The following is an 18,521-nucleotide window of genomic DNA, read 5'->3' as shown; positions in this document are numbered from 1 at the left end:
GTGTTGTACATGCGTACACTAGCACCAATGAAGTGGTGCCAGAGTATGTGTATGCATACATGAAAAATGTATGTAGGTGTTTAAAGGAACACTCAACTGCCCAAAATAAATAAAATCACTGTTTAGTAGATATACCCCAAATGCATTTTTACATTGGGGTTATATCTAAAAAAAAATGCTTCCAAAACCTGCATTTTTCTTGTCTGTTGCCTTTGTAAGCTCTCCCGTTCTCCCAGCCCAGACTTTCTGTGGCTATCCTATCACCGACTTCCCAATGCAGCTCAATGAGAAGTCTTTTGGTCTTTCAGTCCTTGGTCCCCTACTGTTCTCCATCTATACTGCCTCCCTTGGTAAACTCATTAGCTCCTTTGGCTTCCAATATCATTTCTATGCAGATGACTCGCAAATCTTCCTGATCTCTCCCCGTCCCTCTTGACTAGTGTCTCTGACTGCCTCTCTGCTGTTTCTAACTGGATGGCTGGCCACTTCCTTAAAATAAACTTGACCAAAACTGAAATTCTGGTCTTTCCTCCCTCAAGTGTTGTTAGTCCCGTGTCTGTCTCCCTCCAAGTCAACGGTGCTACCATCAGCTCCACCACGCAGGCTCGCTGCCTAGGTGTTCTCTTTGACTTTGACCTCTCCTTTAAGCCTCATGTTCAATTTATCGCCAAATCCTGTCATTTCCATCTCAAAAACATTGTGCGCATCCGCCCCTACTTAACGCCAGATGCGACTAAGGTGTTGGTCCATTCCACTGTCCTTTCTCGCCTTGACTACTGTAATCCGCTTCTCAGTGGTCTTACATGCTCCCAACTTGCGCCGTTACAGTCCATAATGAATGCGGCGGCGAGGTTCATCTTCCTGTCCGCCCGCACCTTCCATGCCTCACCCTTCTGTCAGTCCCTACATTGGCTTCCTATAACATATAGAGCTCAATTTAAAATTCTGGTTCTTGCTTTCAAATCTCTACATACTGCTGCTCCCACCTATCTATCCTCCCTTATACACAAGTATGTCCCGTCTAGGCCCTTACAATCTGCTGAAGACTTATGTCCATCTTCTGTCCGTACTCCCACCTCTGATGCTCGCCGTCAAGATTTCTCGAGGGCTGCACCATTCCTGTGGAACTCGCTTCCCTCCTCCGTTAGATGCTCACCCAGTCTCCACTCCTTCAAAAAATCGTTAAAGGAACACTATAGTCACCTAAATTACTTTAGCTAAATAAAGCAATTTTAGTGTATAGGTCATTCCCCTGCAATTTTACTGCACAATTCACTGTAATTTAGGAGTTAAATCACTTTATTCTGTTTATCATGATTGACTGGGCCTGCATGAAAAAAAAAAACTGGTTTCACTTTCAAACAGATGTAATTTACCTTAAATAATTGTATCTCAGTCTCTAAATTGAACTTTAATCACATACTTGAGGCTCTTGCAGGGTCTAGCAAGCTGTTAACAGAGCAGGGGATAAGAAAATCTTAATTAAACAGAACTTGCAATAAAGAAAGCCTAAATAGGGCTCTCTTTACAGGAAGTGTTTATGGAAGGCTGTGCAATTCACTTGCAGGGAGGTGTGACTAGGGTTCATAAACAAAGGGATTTAACTCCTAAATGGCAGAGGATTGAGCAGTGAGGCTGCAGGGGCATGTTCTATACACCAAAACTGCTTCATTAAGCTAAAGCTGTTCTGGTGACTATAGTGTCCCTTTTAAAAACCCACTTCTTCATAAAAGTGTATCAATTAAACTGTTAATAGCTCCCAACTGATTCCTCTTCTGCAACTGTCCCTAGTCTAATACTATCCTTACCTTTTTGTGTCATTTTACCCCACTCCTTCTAGCATGTAAGCTGTGTGTCCAACTTGTCTGGTTACAACTACATGTCTGTTCGTCCACCCACTGTAAAGCGCTGCAGAATTTGAAGGCGCTCTTTAAATATCATAATAATAATATTAATTGTTGAAGAACAAATATCTGTCACTTTCATAAACATAAGTGATCGTTCGGCTGTAAAGTAGACTTGTAAGCTTGGCAGGAGGTTAATTTGCATACAAACTTATATGAAGCATGAACGCACCAACCAAAAGGCCAAATTTAAAAAAAAATGTATACACAGAATATTAAGATTTTATTAAGTTCTAAATGCTGAAAAACCTGAATTCAAATAGAAGTTTATTCCAAAATGTTTTCTGGACCATTAGAAAACTCTCTACAACTATTACAGTATGCATTATTTACATTTTTAAGATAGTAACTAACATTTGCTTTGGCACAGAGAGCAGATAGTTAAAATACACATTCTTCCTTTTAGCATGGTGGAATGCAGAAATCCTGGACAATCCCAGGTTTGGATTTACTGCTTACATCATATGCTTCCTCTGCATGTGACCACCTCCAGGGTGAAAACTTCATTCTTAAAGGGGTCATTGCAGCTTAACCTACTACAGCTTGGTTAGATCACTCGATGGCAATATTGCTTTGATTTATTCAGAGAAACTATTCATGCTTATCCAGATGTATTGTGAAAGCATATATCTCTATCTCTCATGAATTCTATAAACCGGAATAGAACATTCAGAAAAAATAAATAGGCAAAGAGATAATGAGTAATGAGTTCTAAATTGAGAATAACACCAAGCAATGGCTCTGCACGGAGGCTCACACTACGCATTGCACACCTACATATAGACTTAGAGCGCGACCACAGTCAGGAATACACTTTACCGGAGCAAAGCTCAAATACTGGACACTTACATGCACGATAGGCTCAGTATGCAGTAGCAACCCAAACGAAGAGCCTAAGGCTGTTACATCTCTTGGCAGACATTGCAGGACTTCTTGTCTAATTAATGAGGGGTTATTTTCTGCTGAATTCAGTACTCTGGATAGGCACTCCTTGGCACTCCCGCTTCTGTACTGTAAGTCTTATTATGTTCGTAATCAAAGTGGTTTTCTTTCCTTGGTTGCTTTGGAAGTATATATAATTTTTATTTATTTATTTCCACGCGTATACTTGCAAATGTAGTTATGTGTTGTTGTTTTTTCTTAATTATCTGTGTATAGCTGTTTGTGTGGCTCACAGAACTTATAACTGTATTTACAAGCTCCATCCATTCATGTTCCGCTGGTTGTGTACATTACAATACTCTGCTTGTACAGATACAGCTGCTGTGTCAAGTGACAGCTGTCTCTGACGTCATGTTACTTGTCCATTTGTTTCCATGCTGAAACTGAATGTGTCCGAGCTGACTTTGTCTGTATACCCACCCTGTAAATTTAACCCCTTAAGGACACATGACGTGTGTGACATGTCATGATTCCCTTTTATTCCAGAAGTTTGGTCCTTAAGGGGTTAATCCCATGCACTGATTAAACCTTTTTCAAAACATACTCGCAAGGACATGTCGATAACTTCTTCCTTTGACACAGTAGTGACCGACAATCCATAGCCCACAAGCATTGTGCCGCCATACCTTTTTATCTGGTTTGATAAGTTGTTTTACATATGTACAGCGGTCGACCAGGAATCCTAAAGATTATACTGATTTCTAGTGGTGGAATAGATGAAAATCAAAATTCATAAAGTTTGGCCCTACACTAAGAGAAACATTAGACTTCTTGGCTTATGTTTTAAGATTTAAAAATATTGGCAAATTGAAATCGCAAGAGGAGAGAAAGCTTATGACAGATCTATCCAATTGAAAATCCATCTGCATGAAATTATTGGTTAAAAAAAATGCAAATGGTATATTGGCCATGGATATTGTGTGCAGTTTTTCATATTTACATTTTAGTTTAGTATTTATTGTTTTATAATAGAAAGATGTGTATCTAAGTTAAAAAAATATATATTTTTTTTAATTTTGCTTTTCCTCTGATTTACCAATCCACTAAAACTGTCATCTTAATTTATTTTATTTATTTATAAAATATTTTACCAGGAAAGATACATTGAGATTTCTCTCCTTTTCAAGTATGTCCTGGGTCCACAAAACATTGCATTGTTACATTAGGGTACAATAAAGTACAAAAACAATATTAATACACAATATATACAAAATTTAACATAGAACATAGAGGAAATATATAATCAACCATGACAGGTGCATTCTGTTTTGAGGTATGTAGAGAGGGATCTCTTAAAGGACTCTAGGCTTGGGGAAGATTTTAATGCCAGCACACATAATGCCTAAAGCAAATACATTTACATTATTGAAAGGAAAAACGTCCCAAAAATAAAACGAAGAGTGGAACCTTGAAAGTTATGGCAGAAAACCACATACAGTTTAAATAACAAGAATGCTAAGTGAAGTGCCTTCCAGTGCACCAATTTTCCACTTCATGTGATTTTACTGTGAAATTAGACACATGCACACTCCCTTAATGAATATATATTTTTATTTGTATTTTTATTTATTTTTAAGCACTGTGTGAAACATTTTTTTCAAGTCCAATGGAACTGACAAGGTAGTTCACTAAACACTGGATTTTGTTATGACAGACAAAATACAGTCAAAATGGACAAACTATAATGGCAATTCTCATATTTGCCAATGTCAAATCTGGTCGGTTCAAATGGACCAGATGCATTTAGTGTCCAGATTAAAATCTGTGCTTTCTCATCCGAACCCAATACAAAGTATTGAATTCAAAATATACATAAAACCCTGCAATAGAAAATGTTATAGATATTCAGTACCAAATTCATCCACAAAGATGCACGTTTGCAATTTATCATTCAGTTGCTTTTTGCAAGTGAATGATCATATTAATTACTATTATCCGCTGGCAGTTTATTTAGTAACCCCCACCGGCTGGCCACAGGTGGGGGAAGGGGTTGGCATAGCAGTGTCAGACTTTCATTCCAACCTAATCACTGTTTGTTGTTCTGTTTTTGTTTTGTTTTACATGTCCCTTCCCCATGTAATGGACCTTTCTATCGACTGGGCAGCAATGGGTTGTGGCTAGCGCTGTCAGTGGAGAAATAGTTTGGATTATTTTTTTTTTTTAAATCTTGGCTTCAGGATCCAGATTTCAGCCACTTGACGGTGTTCTGTCTATCAGAATTCTGGACCCAATTGCTAAGTATGAGCCGTATGTAGCCATATGGTTTTTGACACATTAGGTATGGGGCCTTTTCAGACTTTAGTGAATAACCCTTTGAATGTTACCTCTCCCCTTATACCAAGCTAAATGCTTCCTAAACTTTTTATATGCAAGGCCCTCTAATATTTCAATATGTTTCCAAGGCACCCCAAGTCAAAACAATATTCTAGGTTGTATATATGTTCAGCGCTGCGGCATATACTGGGACCCTAGGGGGCGGGGCCTGACCTTCATGGCGGTCGAATGCAATCTATGAGAGCTCCTCCACAATCCGACGCAATCTGACTAAAAAAACCCCAAGGGCACTCTCATCCAGCCTTCATCGGGACTTACCCACCCTCTGCTATCACCAGAGAGCCTAGGGTTGGGCCCGGGACGAGCCGACGGCCTAGCGGAACCATTGGGCGGGAGAGGCGGCCGTTCTCTTTCCCGGTGCAGCTGAGCACGGCCTCGGTGCAGAGACCTCCAGCAGCCCTGCTTCCCCCCTCTGGACCGGGGGGTTATCCCGGTTCCCACCTAGCCAGCGGACTTACCTGCCTCGCTGCCTCATCGCTGTGTAACAGTCCAGCCACATGGAATCAACCAAGATGGCGGACACACCCTTACACCAGGGACAAGACCCGAACCAGACCCTGCATGCCTCTTCAGCGGGCTCTGATCAGAGGCTGGAGGAAATCTTTGCGCGCTTCTGGGCTAAGCTGGAAGCAAGACTTGGTGCTACTCCACACTTGACCCCAGCGGATGAGCAAAAAGAAAAGCATGGAGAGGTGAGGCCGGCCTTGGGCACAGCGACCCTACCAGCACCTAGCAACACTCGACCTAGCCCACCCAGACAGCGGGCCCCAAGAGGTTGTAAGCCAAAGCGTCGACCACACAAGAAGAAGACCATAGCCACTAAAGTTCCCTGCTATCCCCTTAACGAGATGGACTGGGCTATATATACACCTAAAGATCGTGAGTTGAAGGCGCCGGCCAGCATACATGCCTGGGTTGGAGAATCCGACCTCCCTTGCTCCCATTACACTGGCTCACCGGCGAGATGCGACTACCCCTCAAAGTCTCACCTCAGACACCACTCACGGGACACTCTCCTACCATGGACTTTGGGACTCTCACCTATCCTCTGCCGGGATGGTGTGGGCTAAACTGAACTCGAATCACAGAGCCCTGAAAGCGACAGGATAACTCTGCTTGCATATTTGAGCTGTTTTATGTTATTTTGAGAGACCCCAGCAGTTTCTAATCTCACTTTACCCTACCTTGCTCCTGCTAAAGAAATCTGTTCTAACGTAAAGTAGTTACTCCGTAAAGTTACTAAGTAGATAAGCCAGTTATCATATGTTAAGTTACATGCCAGCAATTTTTATGTATGCTTACTAATACTCACACGTAGCTCAACTTACTATGGATAAATGTGCCTAGCATGAATACTCTACAACAAAAAACTAGTGCTGTATAATCCCAATGTCACAAGTCAATTTTACTGTTAGTATTTGTTTTTCTGTTAAGCCTGCTGTGACATTACAAGCCTGTCTATGATTCATTATATGCACTACAAAAATAAAGAATTAAAAAAAAAAAAATACTGGGACCCTAACAATATTTGGGGCAGTTTGTGCATGAGTGGTACAGTGTGTGTGAGTATGGGTTGCAGTGTGTGTGTGTGTATGGGGGACCTATTTTGTTTGTGGTGTGGGGTCTGTGGGGGTAGGAGGGCAAATTAATAAATAAATACTTTAATTTTTTTTAAATTAAAAATAAAAATGATGTGTCCCCCCCCCTCTGCTTACCTCTGTCTGGGAGGGGGGGACAATGCCTGCCATTCCTGGTGGGGAAACCCTGGTGGTGACAGTGAACTCTTGCAGCCTCAGGAGCTGCTAGAGTTCACTCTCGCAAGATCTGGAGCATTGCCGTGGTAACCACAGCAACGCTCCGGGCTCGCGAGAGCAGATCCCGGCGGAACTGCAAGTTAGAGCTCCCCCGGGTCTCTTCTCTTCCTTCTCCCTCTCCTTCCCCCCTTCTCCCCCTGTTGTGAATTACATTTCCCATGGTGCTCAATGAACCGTTTAACTGGCACAAAAAATGCAGTGCCATAGGTTTGCCTTTACAGATTAACACCTTATTTGATGGTTTTTATTTTTTTTTCTGCAGGTAATGGTGTCCCAGCGGAGCGTTCGGGAAATGTCCACGTATCTGGACTGCCAGTCGGTAAGACCTTTTTAATGTTTAAATCTCATGCCTGAAATAAATGTAAAATATCAGCACAAAAAAAGGCAAAATGTGCAAAAGAGATTTGGTTGGAAGGCATATTGCTGCTTGTCATAATAATTTTATTAGACTAATACAGAAATTTCCCTGGAAAGATTGAAATTGACATCTGCCTAGCTGAGACGATTTTTACATTGACTAAATTGCCCAATTTCCTTTCTATGCAAACCCTGTTTTTACTGCCCGTCGGGAATGTGTTTACATTCAGCAATTCTGAGACATGGAACATAGTTCGACACTAAGCAGATAGTTCCTTAAAATGTAGCAAACTCGAGTCCAACATTTGTTGGTGTTTTTTTTTTTTTTTGCGACTTCAGGACAAATGGCATCATATCCCGAGACCAAATTCAGGATTTTTGTTTGTTTGATTTTATCTTTAGAAAATGAAATGGACACATACGTTTGTACAAACCTAGATAAAGTGACAAATACCTACTCTGAACCCACACACACACAGATTTATAAATACAACCAGGTATCTACACATATGTACAGACTACATATACACAGACATTGACAACCACATGGAAATAGATACCAATTTATATATACAACACGGCTACAGGCATTTGATGGCAGGTGGACATTAATTCAACCTCTACTGCTGGTCAGACATAAATGCCCCCGACTTCTCAGTCGGCACGTATGGCACTGTCTTATTCTGATCTAGAATGAAACCTTTGGAACGCTTTGTTAAAAGGACACTATAGTCACCAGAACAACTACAGCTTATTGAATTTGTTCTGGTGAGTAGAATCATTACCTTCAGGCTTTTTGCTGTAAACACTGTCTTTTCAGAGAAAATGCAGTGTTTACATTACAGCCTAGTGATAACTTCACTGGCCACTCCTCAGATGGCTGCTAGAGATCCTTCCTGGGTCATGGCTGCCTAAAATGCATCCAAACATTCAGTATCCACTCTCTCTGCATGCAGACACTGAACTTTCCTCATAGAGATTCATTGATTCAATTCAGCTCTGTGAGAAGATGCTGATTGGCCAGGGCTGTGTTTGAATCATGCTGGCTCTGCCCCTGATCTGCCTCTTTGTCAGTCTCAGCCAATCCTATGGGGAAGCATTGTGATTGGATCAGGTTAACACTTCTGCTGATGTCAGCAGGCTGCGGGCAGGTCTAAAGGAAACAGGGACAAAGTAAGTAGCTGCAGACTTGAATACAAATAATATTTTACTATATTTAGGGAGGCATATGGGGGGGGCGGCTAGACGGTGGTTTTAACCCTTTAGGGTCAGGAATACAATGTGTTTCTGACCCTATAGTGCTCCTCTAAGATCACTGATACCTGCTTTGCCCTAGGACAGGGGTAGGTGACATTCTGTGCCAAAACAAGATCTTGAAGTTCCTTGGCATTCTGGTCCTTTATTTATTTTATTTGTTTGAGGTGTCTGTTACCGTATTCTGCTTGTGGTTTTGTGGGTACTTCAGTTGCTTTGTAACATTGTATTTGTGCTGATGTGAGCTGTTATACTGTGTATGTCCATGAGTAGTTAGTAGTTTTGTGTATGATACTTTTATGAATGTAGACTCTGTATGGGGGCTGCTTGTGGAATCGTGTGTGCACATGCGCGCGTTTGGTGGTTTGTGTATGTGAGAGGCTGCTTGTGGGGTTATGTTCGTGCATGTGGGTTGTCAGTAGTATTGGGTTTGTGCCGAATGTGTGTGGGCTATTGATATGATGGTGAGGCTTATTCTGTAGCTCTGCATATCTTGCAGTGTGGGTGGCATCTCTGGGGTCCAGTGTGAACCAGGCTGGCCAGGTACAGGTCAAGGGCAGGAGCTGCGATAACTACTGTGGGCTGCTGTACTACAGTGCAAATTCCAGTTCACAAGTACTGGGAGGAAGTTCAAGTGCTGCAATGGGTAGATTAAATGTCCACTATAGACACACAGACCAATTCAGCTCAATGAAGTGGTCTGGGTGCCAGGACCCCCTAGTTTTAACCCTGCAGCTGTAAACATAGCAGTTTCAGAGAAACTGCTATGTTTACATTGAGGTTAATCCAGGCTCTGGTGGCTGTCTTCCTGACAGCCATTAGAGGCTGCTTCCGCGATTCTCGGTGTGAAAATAACACAGAGATGACACTGGACGTCCATAGGAAAGCATTGAGTAATGCTTTCCTATGGGTGGTTTGAATGCGCATGTGGCTCTTGCCGCGCATGCGCATTCAGAGCTGATGTCAGCAAGGGGGATTTGGTGCTGGATTCAGGTAAGTGGCTGAAGGAGTTTTAACACCTTTAGCCCAGCAGGAGGGGGCCCTGAGGAAGGGGGGAACACCTAATAACCATATAGTGCCAGGAAAACGCATTTGTTTTCCTGCCACCATAGTGCTCCTTTAAAGATTGTCTCTCACCACCTGCAGTCACTGCTCAGTTTGCAGATATCTGAAATCCCACTGTGGCTCCTGATAGGCCAGAGCTGTTTAATGCCATTGATATTGTTATGGTTTTAATCTCCAAACCTTATGTAAGTGTGAATGGAAATATTAAATACACTGCTAGTAAATACCACTAGGATGCTTTGCTACCCATTTTTTTTTCCAATTTTTCTTTTTTTTTTTTTATAATTTTGATCCTGAAATCATAAGCGGTCTATATACAGTAAAGACGACAATCTATTTAATATATCCTATTTGGATCCATGTAAAGTGACTCACTTGCGCCCTCTACCCTCATCTAAAAGGATTTAACTTAAATAAAACGGAAGTGTCATTATTACCTTCTGAAACATTGTATCAAATATATCCTATTAAACTGCTATCTTGAAAGCAATACATTGAGTTGAGGGAAGGATTGATACTGAAGTAGCAATTTGATAACCAGTTTGTTCACTTAATCATTTAGTTGTGATTCTAAACACTGCTTGTATCTGGAGGCATTTTTTGGTTCTTTTTAATGTAAATAATAAAATTGTAACTTGCTTTACCTTAAACAGTGGCCTTTACACATTGTGTGATCTGTTGAGTTACCCATTCTTTTGGGGTTTTCTCTCATTAATCTTCATAGTAAACAAATTGTTCATTTTATTGAGCCTTACATGAACAATAAAATGAGATGTGTGTGCACTCACATGCCTTTTTACATCCGTGGTTTCATTATTTTCCATATATGGCCAAAAACAGACTGATTTTCAGATGAACTTTATAACTAGCAAGGCAAAATAGGGAGAATATTTATTGTATCAAACTTCTGCTATCCCAACTTACAGCGTGGTTTGCTTTCTGTGCTATACACAACTCACATCATAAGGTTTGCACTGCCACCTAGAGGATCTAAAAGAACTTGTTTCTCTAAAAATCATAGTCTGAGAACGAGGGGGGGAGGGGGGAGGGGGGGGAGAGAAAAACCTAAAACATAGTAATGACTTTAATTGATTAAAATGCGTTTTGGTGTACAGATAGGTATGAATGTTTTGTTCATACAGACTCTCCCATGTCACTAATGTAGTATGCCACTGTAGCCTAGTGGTTCTGAAAGGACTACTCCATGCGCCATCATCACTTCTGTGATCTGAAGTCATTGTGCCGAGAGTCTGTATGTGCACCTTTTGCTATGACATTCTGCACATACAGAGTTTAACCCCTCTGCTGTTGCGGGTGTTACTCCACCTCTAGCGTAATCATTAGCCAGCCCAGAACAAGAGTGTCATATACTTTTGGAACTTTTCTTAGTGATCACTATACCCAGAGGGAACTGCCCTCCTTATGCCATGGGCTTCTTGCTCTTGGGGAGCAAGAAACTCCGGCAGGCACAAAGTAAGCCGAATAAATACTCCAATTTATTAGAACAAAGCAAAGGTTTATACAGGCTTGTTAACAGAAAGTTAGAGATTAAAAGAGGTGTGCATAATTAGGCAATAAGGAGTGTGCATAATTAAGCAAACCAGTTAAGATTCTTTGTAAATCATATTGCATAAAAATATATATTTTCATAATAAAGGGGTTTGCTCTTTTCTTATCTACAAAGCTTATACTGGTCAGAGCTGGCTTTAGCCTAGTTAAGGACCACTAAATAAATTTTAACCCTTTCAGTTACTATAGGCATCAAAACAACTTTCGCTTAAAGGGAAACTATAGTGCCAGGAAAACATCATTATAGCTTCCCCCTCGAAATACTAGATTAACATGACTGTGCAATAAAGGAACCTAAAACATCTAGGTTATTTTTCACAAAGTGTTTAACAAGTCTGTGCAAGTCACATGCAAGGAGTTGTGACTGAAGCTGTATAAACAGTGATTTTTAACTCCTAAATGACAGAGAATTGTACAGCACTGCAGGGCTCTCTCTCTTTCTTTTTCTTTATCTCTCCCAATCTCCCCTCTCCACCCCCCCACCCCCACTCGGTGAGAGAACTGCATCCTCTCTAGTTAGTACTCTAATAAGTTGACTTCCTACCATCTTAGCAAGAGACTGAAGAAGAGCACTACATAGTGAGTTCAGTTGAAGTTATGTGGTTTGCTCCAAAACATGGCAAAATCTGTTGTGTACAGTTGTCAAAGGAATTGCACATTTTAACCCAAACAAACCAAAAGTAACAATATTCTTCCTTCTGTTGTGATGTGGTATGTTCACCACTAGGCTGTAGCATTAGCCTTGCATTGAATTCAGGTACCAACTATGCAAGTATTCTACAAGCGCGAATTTGAGTCAACAATGTAAACAAACATCTTCTCATCTCTAGAAGTATTAATATTGTTTTTCTCTTCAATGTGTGCTATATTCAGGATGCACAGGGATTCCAGAAGAAATCCGGGAGCACAGCGGGACAATAACAAGCCCAGGGTGGCCATTAGAATATCCATCAAGACTCAACTGCAGCTGGTATATCCGAGCCAATCCTGGTGAAATAATTACCATCAGGTGACTACTGCTGTATATAGTGTATGGTGAACATTATATTGTATAATTATATTTATAATTGATGTATAACTTATTATTATTCAGCGAGAAGAGATCTACAACCCCTGGCTACTTCTAAAACTGCTACAAACTATCAGGGTTATATGCAAACTGCTGTTCCAGAACAAAGTTCTAAAAGTAGAGCAGTCACTATGGAAACAAGTGGAAATGTTCATCTTTATTTAGCACTTTTGGCCTGAATTGATCTTTTTTGCTATAGATTTAGCTCTGTGAGTCCTGCATTATAAGTGTAGTTTACAACTGCAATTCATCAAGATCATTCTATTGTGTTGAGACTAGTGTCTTTATTCTATTATGATAATCAGCAATTAGTTGTCTATGCTGTGTTGGAGGAATCGTCCGTGATTGTAGACACAAGTGACCAAAACGGGACTGGGTCTCTGTTAACAAAAGCTCTAACTGCAATGAACCCAAGTATTGCTTTATAGACCAATTAATTTCTTATGATTTTATTTTTCAGTTTTCAAGAATTTGACCTTCAAGGATCAGACTCCTGCAGCTTTGATTGGTTAACGATAGGCCCATCTCAAAACTATGACGGCTCCCGGGTGTGTGGGTCGACTGTACCACCACCTTACATCTCCTTGCAAGACCACGTATGGATCAGGTTCCACTCAGACAACCGTATTACTAAAAAGGGCTTTCGCCTATCATTCTTTGCAGGTACACCTTCAAAAATTGTATTCTGCAAAGAATAGCATGCATCCCATACAAACATCCTGTTTCTGATATTATAGCTAAAAACAAATTCATGTCTGAGCCATGTTATATGTACTTCCTTAATTCTACAAAGTGACTAGCAGCAAAACAGAAACTTTTTCAACAAGTTTTTTTTTTTTTTTTTTTTTTTAAACAATTTGAATAAAAGTTGGAACGTCAACTCCAACCAAGAGATTGCGTTGCTATGTTATATGAGCACTCCACTGCCCAGATACAAAATTAATAGAAATAACTATTTAGTAGATATACCCCAAATTCAAGCTTGCATACATTTAATTATGCATTTAAAAAAAAATATATATATATATCTAAAAACGGTGATTTTTATTTATTTTGTATCTGGGCAGTGGAGTGCTCAACGCAATCTCTTGGTTGGAATTGAGTTCTCTTGTCTGCAGCCTTTACAAACCCTCCCCTTCTAACCCTGTCCAGACTTTCTTGGGCTGTCCTATCACAGACATCCCCATGCAGCTCAATGAGAAAATTATTTGCAAGGCAGGTGCTCTGAGCATTTGCTGCCTCTTGAGTTTAGCTCCACTGAGATAACTAAACCAGGAAGTAACCGGACCTGTTGTCTGCTTGAAAGCCAAGGTAGTATAACCTGGTTAATTTATAGAAGTGGCAATTTCTATTTTGCAAAATGAAAAAAAGAGGAACACACTCTTCAAACATAAAGCTTTTTAGCAAAATAAAGTGCGTTGGGTGTCTGGAGTGTCCATTTAAGATACTGTATCAGCTCTGTACCAAAATGTTGCCAAAGGGATTAGTAAATCATTAAATTAATAGCGGTTTAGCTACCACATTGTACAAATAAAATGTTATCATGTGATTTTTATTTATTTTTACCCTAGTGAGTGGTTTTCTTTAGCTTAACTTGAACCTGTTCATGTTTTTTGCATTTGTTTTGCTAAGTTGTGATAAATAATGCAAAAATGCATGCGCTTTATATATAGGGATTTTTGTCAGTACTGCTATTCATTGGAATTCTTTACTTAGTAACTAAAACTCTTGGTTTAAAGGACCACTATAGTGCCCTGAGGGTGCCCCCACCCTCAGGGCCCCCCTCCCGCCGGGCTGGATGGAGAGGAAGGGGTTAAACGTACCTCTTTCTCCAGCGCCGGGCGGGGAGCTCTCCGCCTCCTCCTCTTCGGCTGAATGCGCATGCGCGGCAGGAGCCGCACGCATTCAGCCAGTCCGTAGGAAAGCATTCACAATGCTTACCTATGGACGCTGGCTTCTTCTCACTGTGAAAATCACAGTGAGAAGTGCGGAAGCGCCTCTAGCGGCTGTCAATGAAACAGCCACTAGAGGCTGGATTAACCCATTTATAAACATAGCAGTTTCTCTGAAACTGCTATGTTTATAAAACAAAAAGGGGTTAACCCTAGCTGGACCAGGCACCCAGACCACCTCATTAAGCTGAAGTGGTCTGGGTGCCTATAGTGGTCCTTTAATGCAACTTTTAATAATTGTATAACAAGCCACTTGGTATAGCTACATTATATGTTAATAATTCGAGTGATTTTGCTTTTATTATACACACTTACATCACTGGCATTGTGTTTTGTTAAAATATACAATGGGTCAAGGTCAAAAGTGTTGAACACTTATTTTTTTTATTTTTTTTATATTTTACGTAGGAAAGACCAAATGTGCAAGTGACCGGTTCCATTGTGACAACGGAAAATGCATTTCCAATACATTGAAGTGTAATCATGTTGATGATTGTGGGGATGACTCTGATGAAAAGCTTTGCGCCAAAGTTAATCGCCCAACACTGGCTTCTTTTGAGCCCTGTACATACAACCAGTTCCAGTGTCTATCGCGTTTCACCAAAGCCTACACCTGCCTCCCTAACTCCTTGAAATGTGATGGGAATATAGACTGCTTGGACTTGGGTGATGAAATAGATTGTGACATGCCGACGTGTGGCCAGTCCCTTAAATATTTCTATGGTGCATTCAGCTCTCCGAACTATCCGGATTTCTATCCACCTGGTAGTAACTGCACATGGCTCATTGATACTGGTGACCGACGTAAAGTTATCCTGCGCTTTACAGATTTTAAGTTAGATGGCACAGGGTATGGGGACTATGTGAAAATATATGATGGACTAGAGGAAAATCCCCCTAAACTGCTACGGGTCTTGACAGCTTTTGATTCACATACTCCACTTACAGTAGTGTCTTCATCTGGACAAATAAGAGTCCATTTTTGTGCTGATAAGGTAAATGCAGCCAGAGGTTTTAATGCAACATACCAAGTGGATGGCTTTTGCTTACCATGGGAGATCCCTTGTGGTGGTAACTGGGGGTGTTACACGGAACAGCAGCGTTGTGATGGTTACTGGCACTGCCCAAATGGAAGAGATGAATTAAACTGCACCATGTGCCAAAAAGAGGAGTTCCCATGTAACCGGAATGGTGTCTGCTATCCCCGCTCAGACCGATGCAACTACCAAAACCATTGCCCAAATGGTTCAGATGAGAAGAATTGCTTTTTTTGCCAGCCAGGAAACTTTCACTGTAAAAATAACCGATGTGTGTTTGAAAGCTGGGTGTGTGACTCTCAGGACGATTGTGGAGATGGCAGTGATGAGGAAAACTGCCCTGTTATCGTACCTACAAGAGTCATTACTGCAGCCGTTATTGGGAGTCTCATTTGTGGACTATTACTGGTTATTGCTTTAGGATGCACTTGCAAACTTTACTCCCTTCGTATGTTTGAGCGAAGGTAAGTGGATGTATGTCATTTTGAGCACAGAGTGCATAATTAGCATTTCTGAATGGGAATTTAAAGAGCATTTGTGTTGCTAGTCAGAAAATTTAAAGCGTTCCTCTACCTCCTCTGTACAGTTCTTATTGGCATTGCTGCTAGAGAAAATTATGTAAAGAACGCAAAGTTCTTTTTATTACACATGTGACTGCTGGGTAAACTTGGTAAATTACTATTGGCAGTCCATCTATTGTAGACTACAATTCCTATGATTAGGGTAGTTGGCTACAACTTCCATGACTAACTAACCTTAGATCTGTGTAGGGTTCTTTGAAATTTCAATTTAGTAACAATTCGAGATGCAACTTTTGATCAGTTTTAGATAAGCTATAAGATAAAAATGTTGAAAGGTAGAGAAATTGATAAATTAAAAAAAGCATGAAACTGAGTGATCACATTCATATCTATTAGAATTTATGTAGCTAAACATGTGTAATTGAAGAAGACCTTGCTCAAACAAACTTCAGGGCTGTGGATTAAAAAAAAATATACACGTCCTGACACAGAATTATTTTAACCCCTTAAGGACACATGACATGTGTGACACGTCATGATTCCCTTTTATTCCAGAAGTTTGGTCCTTAAGGGGTTAACTAAACAGATTGGGGTCCCTGCCAAGAGCCCTGGGGATTAATAGGGCTATTTGCTAAACTAAGTTTTCTGAAAATAATTCTTAAAGTAAGAAATGGAAGCAGAAATAGCAGATGTGGATACAAAATGTTTCTAACTCTGACATACTCACATACACCTACTGCCTCAGTTTTGCCATTTGGATTAATTTTATGAATTACGGAATGTCTCACACACTGCCCTCCTATAGTTTAGTCCTTTTTATACTGTGTGGGGTGTATGCTCGCTGTATGTGATGTTTGTGGGGTGTGCTGGCTGCACACCTTACAAACATATTGACCCATACACACCAACTGGGTCACTCTGTCAAGCCTGGCTTCCTAGCTCTCCTCTGGGACACAGGAGTGCTACACCCCTAGCCACCGCAGCTCGGCTGGGGTCTTTCCGTCGCTTCCCGCCCTGGAACAGGTCCTGGGTACAGCTGTAAGTGATTAAGCCCTCCACCCAAACACTAGCCCAGAGTAAGTGAAGGGTTTAAAAGAACTGGTTTATTATGGCCAAGTTGCCTGCTTATATACACAACCCTTAGCAGCGGGTCTCCCCACAATACAATGCAAGACAAGCCCCTCCCAAGGATCTCTGTGTCTGGGAGATAATTGCGTTAAAGATCGGTAAGCTAATGATCTCCCAGGAACAGAAAGCAAACATAAAACATAAAAATACCCCAAAACATCATAAAAATATATAATAACCCCACAAAAAAAATATAGGGATCGACAGATATTGATTTATTTATTTATTTATTTTTTTTAGAGCGGATACCGATACCAATAACCTGTGAACTTGCAGGCCGATAGCTTACCGATATTCTGTACATTTACCGTATTTTTTTTTTGCTAATCTATTTTTTTTTTTTTTTTTTTATATTAAGTGATAAATGCACAAAATTTACGTGCCAGTCATATTTTATTTGTTTTCAAGAATATTTATATATATGTGTGTGTGATTGTGTGTGTGTAGTGGATGCAGTGAGCTTATTTGATTTGATAAGTAAATGCAGTGTGTTTGTTTGTGTAGTGGATGCAGTGTGAGTAGTGGATATGTGTGGTAGGAACCTTGTCCCATAGTGTTCCTTTCCACCCCATCTCCCCTGTCCCATAGCGATCCTTTCCACCCCACCTCCCCTGTCCCATAGCGATCCTTACCATGCCCCCGTCCCTTAGTGCCCCTCTCTCTCCCCCCTCCTTGGTCCCGCTCCCTAGTGTGTCTCCTGGCAGCGTGGCCGAGCAGAGCAGTGCGCACCGCTGTACAGGAGACTGTCTCCTGCACCCGGCCGGGCTGACAGGAAGTGCTCTCTCAGTGAGCACTTCCTCTCAGTCCGGCCGGGTACAAAAAACATAAGTTCCTGTACCGCGGTGCGCACTGCTCCGCTCGGCCACGCTACACAGAGTGCCTGGCAATCAAATCCAATCCAATCTAGCGTCCCCCAGGCCGGTGCACCCTAAGGCGGCCGCTTGTGCCACCTTATGGACTCGCCGACCCACCCATTCATTATTGATATTGCCGGTGATTATCGGCCGATACCAATACTTACAAATAATCGGAATGTCGGCCAATAATATCTGCAAAACCGATAATCGGTCGATCCCTAAAAGAATACATCCCCGAATATCCCTGATCTGAGCGCCCATTTTCTCCAAATAGCGCTCAGATCCATGCAGTGTAGGGGAAACGCCACCGTGTTAATTTTCTGACCGTCAGCACACTTGGTCCTATGGCCATAATCGTTTCAGGGCGTTTAGTGCTTTGGCTGGTCAACTTTTGAGAGCTCTTGCGGCAGCAATACTGGGTGCTCAGCCTGGGTCTTAGGTAGCATTTGTTCCCCTCAGTCTCGGGCACCTTCCCTCCAAAAAGTGCTCTCCTGGCGGGTTAAAAATTCGTTCAAAACCCCAGACCAAGTTGGCTGGTAGCCGCATGGTCATCTCATGCCAAATTTAGTTCCATAACGATCTTGCCAAGTACTGCTGAGGACAATTCGTGGGTTTCTTCATGCGAATGGCCGCCAGGGAGCTAGTGTTCAGTTCAATTCGAATGAAGGGAAAGTGCCGAACCAGGGGCACCCAGGTGCCCCTGGTTCGGCACCTTCTA

At 41.4% G+C, this 18,521-nt stretch overlaps 2 protein-coding genes across 2 annotated transcripts in view; both read left to right on the top strand.

Moving 5' to 3' along the window:
• Positions 1–18,521, top strand: part of DPYS (dihydropyrimidinase) — a 359,961-nt gene that overhangs the window by 246,162 nt on the left and 95,278 nt on the right. The gene's annotated exons all lie outside the window — the stretch shown is intronic.
• Positions 1–18,521, top strand: part of LRP12 (LDL receptor related protein 12) — a 50,925-nt gene that overhangs the window by 28,365 nt on the left and 4,039 nt on the right. Inside the window, exons 2-5 of the mRNA XM_063451165.1 lie at positions 7,257–7,313; positions 12,113–12,248; positions 12,769–12,971; positions 14,669–15,761. Of these exons, the coding sequence (XP_063307235.1) occupies positions 7,257–7,313; positions 12,113–12,248; positions 12,769–12,971; positions 14,669–15,761 (1,489 nt within the window). The remainder of the gene's footprint in view (positions 1–7,256; positions 7,314–12,112; positions 12,249–12,768; positions 12,972–14,668; positions 15,762–18,521) is intronic.

This window comes from Pelobates fuscus, chromosome 4 (assembly GCF_036172605.1).
Source record: "Pelobates fuscus isolate aPelFus1 chromosome 4, aPelFus1.pri, whole genome shotgun sequence".
Lineage (NCBI taxonomy): Eukaryota > Metazoa > Chordata > Amphibia > Anura > Pelobatidae > Pelobates > Pelobates fuscus.
This window is presented reverse-complemented; position numbering and strand designations above follow the sequence as displayed.